The following is a 6,000-nucleotide window of genomic DNA, read 5'->3' as shown; positions in this document are numbered from 1 at the left end:
TGTTCAAGGCCAGGTTGGACACAGGGGCTTGGAGCAACCTGCTCTAGTGGACGGTGTCCCTGCCCGTGGCAGGGGTTGGAATTGGATGAGCTTGAAGGTCCTTCCAACCCAAACCATTCTATGATTCTATGACATTAGATGGAGAGAACTGCACAAGAAGACTTACTAAGTGGTGCACATGATTATCTGCTCTGTTGGGTTTTTGTGTATTTTCGTTTGAACTAAGTGTAAAGTTGTAGAAGCTGGTGGTTGGGGATGGTTTGGTTTTGTTTGCTACATAGCTGAGGATGAGTGCAGGCACTTAGGCTAAAGGATTTTAGCCCTTGGGAAGACTGACCTGTATCTTGCAGTTGGGAAGCAGGAAAGCACCATCAGTTAATCGGGGTCTGAGCTCTCTGCAGGGGCTGGAGACAGGCCCAGACATACACATACTTTTTTGTCATGTTTAGCTTTCAGCTTTTAAGGGCTTTTTTGGAAAGGTTTCCTTTAAAAAGTCATTGAGAGATGTTACAAGGAGGGTATTGACTGAGATTTTGAGTATAAATGTTTGGGGATTTCTTAATTTCTCAGGCTTGAATCCAGATTTAAAATACTCTGAAAGAAACTGGTGCTTAGTCCCTCATCAATTGTCCTGGTATTTAGGAAATTCTGATTCTTTAACATTGGACCCTTTTGGGAAGTGTCCCAGCCCCCCAAAGGGGGATGTCTTTCTAATTTGCTGGGTTTGACTCTGCTTATTACTCTGAAATGTTTGGATTTCCTTATAAGAACACAAGTCCATTCCCGATGTAAACTGCTTCTCCATTTAGTTCTGTTTCAAACAACACTTACGCAGAGCTGTGTGTCTCCAGATGTTCTAACACAGAGTTTTGAAAGTTGACCAAGAATAAGAGAGAAATTGAATTGCACTTTCCTAAACGAGGGAAATACAGGCTGGGGTTTGTATGGATTTTCTTAATGATTTCCAGAACTTTATTCTTGCTCTTCTGAATTAGTCTTCATAATGGAATTCTGATTGAGTATTGGGGAATTGCCAGAAAGGGCTCCTAAATTTCTTTCTTTGGACACTTAAGGGTTGGACTGGGTTAATACCACAGTTGACTGTGACCACCCAGTGTTGACAATAGGCAGACTTCATTCTTGAAGGCACCTTCAGAGGGTCCCTTTCAGTGAATATTTCTGTTTAATCCCAGACTGGTTTGGGCTGGAAGGGACCTTAAAACTCATCCAGTTCCAACCCCCTGCCACGGGCAGGGACACCTTCCACTAGAGCAGGTTGCTCCAAGCCCCTGTGTCCAAGCTGGCCTTGAACACTGCCAGGGATGGGGCAGCCACAGCTTCTCTGGGCACCCTGTGCCAGCGCCTCAGCACCCTCACAGGGAAGAGCTTCTGCCTCAGAGCTCATCTCGATCTCCCCTCGGGCATGCTAAAGCCATTCCCCTTGTCCTGTCCCTCCAGGCCCTTGTCCAAAGCCCCTCTCCAGGTTCCTTGTAGGCCTCCTTTCTCATAACTGCCAATTTTCTACTTAAAATGCTAAAATATGCTTTAAAATACCTCAATTTTAGAGTTGCTGCTATCTTTTAGAATTGAGGTGTTTGCTACCCTTGGGACATGAATTGTGCTTGAAGTAGGATGTTGTTTCGTTAAGTTCTTTAGCCTTTCTGAGAAAAAGTCTCATCTTTTCTTCAACTAAGGATAGAGCTTTTGAAGAATAGCACTTTTGGAAAAGGTGCTTATTTGAGTTATTATGGTTTGATTTGTGTTTCTACAGCCCCTCAAATGAATGCTTAAGACTTTTCTCATTTTTTGGCAATAGAAGATTTTCTGATAAACTTCCATATTGTGTCGATCCTTCAAATTCTTTTGGCTCCAGATATAGTTTACTTGCTTTTGTAAGGTTTTGCTGAAGGTGATGCAATAGAACTGTATTAGGGGATTCAAATAATGCTGTTTCCTTGCTTGGTCAGGAGTTGGAAAGTGTTGACACTGAGGTTTTGTGACATCCCTCCTGGTAGGCGTGTATTTGAAAGTGGGATTAAACTGTTGAACAGAAAACTCTCTTAATCTTGAGTGGCCCCATAATTGATTGTTTGGTCTGAGATGTGCTTGAAAGAAGGATTTGAATTAATCTGTTCTTCATTGGGTTTATTCCCTTTTTAAATCGTTATCTGATGTGTGCCTGACAGTGACCTCGCTGCTCTGCTTCTAAAGCTTTGCAGTACACCACATCTTCTAGCACATGGATTTGCATCCGTGGACAGTGTTGTGCTTGTTCTGATAGCTACTTCCATAGAGCAATCTGTCTGCCTTTATCTGTCACTGAGCAGGAGGGTATGTTGCTGAGCTCTACTCTTAGCAGCAGGTACTGTGAAACAGAGGAATGCAAGTAAAAACATCCCTTAATTTTTGAAGCATTTCCCACTAATGTGAGACCTGAGCTCTTTTTTGGGAGTTTGGACCATTAATGAGTGCTGTCTCCAGCGCATCACACCCACTCCTCTCCCGGGTGCAGTGATTGCTTGCTGGCAATCTGTTCCATCCATGTTCTGCAGCTTGGCTTGCTCCGTGTGCTACTCCGGGTCGCTCCCACTGCGTTACTCGCCTGCTTGCACATGGGCTTATTTCTGGAGCAAGCAGACTACTTCCTAATGGGAACGTGGGCAGAGCCACTGTGGTAGCTTGTGTGTGGGCCTGAGCCATATGGTATGATCCAGGATCGCTCCACGTTTGGATCCTTCTCCCTAGGACAAGTCCGAAACAGGATCCAACAGGTCTAGTTCTCTTGACCACCCTGGCAAGCTCCTCAGTGATACCTTGGAGGACATGCATGCCCTTAGCTTAGTGCCGTAAACACTCCCTTGTTCACAGCGTTTTGAGCTGAGGAATGCCAAAACCAACAACTTTCAGAAATTCCCAAATGAGATGGGCTGAATACATGTACGATAAGACACAGAATATGCTTCAGAGAGCAAAAGTAGTGTAGGTACAGAGCAGTTTGTTCCCATTTAGGTGGCCAGAAAGAATTTGAGGACTTGTCTGGTTCTGGAGTTTACCTGTCATCAAACATCTGAGTATTGAGAATCCAGCAGTGAATGCCATGTAAATGGGGGGTTGAGTAGTTGGCAGAAAGAGATAGGATAACTAGTGCATGAATGCCGTCGCTGGTGTGTAGGAACACATTTGCTCTGATCATGGTACAAAGCATATGCTGGGGTTATGGCAGAGACAGAAGGTACAAACTGTGTCTTCTGCCCAGGCATTAGGGGGCCTCTTGATAATTTGATTACAGTTGCCATTAAAATTCATTTTAGACTTTTTTTCCTAAGGTTATATTTGGAAGAGTCATGGGTATTTTGGGGAAAGGAGAAAAATAGCCTTTTGTTCTGCATATTTATTTGTGGTAGTTTAGTTCCAAGTAGATTGCTGGACAGTCTTTACTGGTGGGTATGTTTTCAGTTCTCACAGTCAGAATGGCCTTTTCATGTGGTAAAAGACTGGGTAAATACACGCTTTGTGCTTGTTCTTAAGGGGGTGGAAAAAAGAAACCAAACCCTTTCCAGCTCAATTCAAAGGAAACCCACAGCTAATTCAGAGGGTTCATTTCCATAAGGGTGTAGAAAACCATGGTTGATTTTTGTTTTAGGATAAAGCTTGCATTACTTCAGTGTGCAAGGTACCTCGTAGTTTTATTGGGGTCACAATTGACTCTCTGCTCCAGTAATTTCATTTTCCAGTACGTAAAAGCACTCTCTGGCAGCTACCTCATAAAGTCAGGCTGGACAAAGCCAAGCCTATACCTTTCTTTAGTAAATCTCTACTAGCTGGTGTAAGTCCCAGGTTCAGGGAGTTTGCAGAGTCAGAATCCTGACGGTGGTGAATCAGTTTGTGTGTCTGGAGGCGATGGCAGGGAGCTGTTCCTGTGGGAGGCTGGGTGGGGAGGTCTCTTACTGAAAACCGTTTACGTGGGTACGATGGTGAGTGAATCCTGGGAAGCTGCAGCAAGGAAATTAGATGTTTCATTTGGGGTTGTTTTGGGGTTGTTTTTAGTAATACGGTCATACTTCTGATTCTGCCTCTCTAACAACTTTGTCATCTACAACATATTTGCAGATCCAGAGGAGCCGCAGGACTTGATGTTTGTGAGACAGCCCTCTTCACTTACGAAGCTTGTTGGGCAAAATGCAGTTTTCCCATGTGTTGCTGTAGGATTTCCAGTTCCATATATCAGGTGGACAAGAAACGAAGAAGAGCTTATCACAGAAGGGTGAGTAATGGCTAATATGTATTTTTATGCTGGCGCGCTCCTAGGCTGAGTGTTAGGACAAGTAAGGTAGTTCATGGGGCTTATGGAACAATCTTCTGGTAGGTTTTTTTGCAGACATCTGAAACCAAGGAATCTTATTTAAAGCACAAAGGTTCTTAGAGTATATATTGCTTTTAGATTGCCACTGGAGTAAAAGAAGCATTTAAGGGAATAAGGATGCTGCAGAAAAGCTGAAACATCTTCATGTTGATATATGATGTGTCAAGCCCTGCACTTGCATTACGTTTTCTGCAATGAAAATGTTCAGTGTGTGTCTAAATGTTCCACAAGAATTTAAGGGTAAGTGTTTGAAGCAGAATCTCGTGATTTCTCATTAAACCAGAATATTAAAATGTTAGGCATGAATAAAAACCATCGTGGGCTTTCAGGAATGCATTAAGCGCAAACTGCTCTATTGCATGTTGTCACTGCTGGTGTAGTCATTCAAAATAAGGTGGTAGGAAATAAAAGAAAGCAGAACAAATCTTATCAAGAAAATTTTTGTCTATCATATGAACATACTTACTAGAACATGGAAATTCCAGGTACTTGAATGTTCTTGGTGTTTCTCAAAGTCAGTGGCGAGATTAATGTGGGAAACAAGTGAATCGTGAAGCAACAAGAGGTAAAGATATGCTGCTGCATGGCTGACATAGAAAGCAGCTAAAGCATGTGCAAGTGTCTCTACGGTACTAGTAGTAGTAATGTATCTCTGGTCAACTGTTAAATTAACAAAATCCAGGAGCTCCTAATTTGAGCTGTCATTCTCTGGAAAAGGCAGGATTCTGTGGGTAATGACTAACAGTTTCAATAGCACAGAGATATTGTGTTGGTGTCAGCCTGATGGCACATGATTTAGGTTCTTTCTTCTTTTGTAAATATGAGAAATCACTTGCATACAGAGGATGGAACAGACTCATTAGAGTTGCACAATCAAATGTGATGAAATGTCAGAATAAATGTTCCTGGTAAGATCTTAATGTGTTTCTCCTGTCTGTAAAATGATGTCATGTCACATCTTCATAAATTTTTGCTGCCCCTCCACCCCATCCTTCCTTAGGTTCTGTCACATTCAGTGCACAAGGGCAGTTCAAGTCACTTACTAAAGAGCTATTTTCTTCTTGGTTTTGATCTAGTGCCCAAATGTTGTAATCCTGCTCTGAATACAGTGCTGTTAATTCCATCACAACTTTTCTGTGCAGGTTGTCATGATAACTTCTGAGGGCTTCACAGATACTATTTTTTCTGTTCAAAATTCAGAGTGAGAAATTTTCTTGGAGAGCTGAGGCATAAAATTCAACACATTTGTTCTTTCTACATGCACAATTTGAGCCACGTATGACCATGTTCTTCAGGATAGTTAGCGTTAGTTTGTGGTGTGATGTCTCTGTTACAAGGCTGGATGCTGGTTGATGGTTGCTGTGGCCTCTGTGTCAGGTTGTGGCTGTGAGCAGTCAGCAGAGCACTTCCTCTGTGCTGACATCAGCTCTTGGCTTGGTGCTGCTTTTGCTTGAGCATCTTTCCATCATCCCATGGACACTGTGTGGTAAGGCAGGAGCAAGAGCCACGAGACTGCTGGTTTTCTCCAGATTGTGTTACTAACCGCTTCTCTACTCCTGCAGCAAGTGAGCTGTGCATGTCTTCTGCCAAGCCCAAGGAAAGCTTCTTGCCAAACAGAAAGCTGCAGGTGCCTGGAT

The 6,000-nt window shown here is 43.0% G+C and overlaps 1 protein-coding gene across 1 annotated transcript in view; it reads left to right on the top strand.

Annotated features, from left to right (window-relative positions):
* Positions 1-6,000, top strand: part of LOC104413010 (neogenin-like) — a gene marked incomplete at both ends in the record, with an annotated part of 45,047 nt that overhangs the window by 729 nt on the left and 38,318 nt on the right. Inside the window, one exon of the mRNA XM_010023892.1 lies at positions 4,111-4,264. Coding sequence (XP_010022194.1) covers positions 4,111-4,264 — 154 coding nt within the window. The remainder of the gene's footprint in view (positions 1-4,110; positions 4,265-6,000) is intronic.

The sequence above is a fragment of the Nestor notabilis genome, unplaced genomic scaffold, assembly GCF_000696875.1.
Source record: "Nestor notabilis isolate BGI_N333 unplaced genomic scaffold, ASM69687v1 scaffold1831, whole genome shotgun sequence".
Lineage (NCBI taxonomy): Eukaryota > Metazoa > Chordata > Aves > Psittaciformes > Psittacidae > Nestor > Nestor notabilis.
This window is presented reverse-complemented; position numbering and strand designations above follow the sequence as displayed.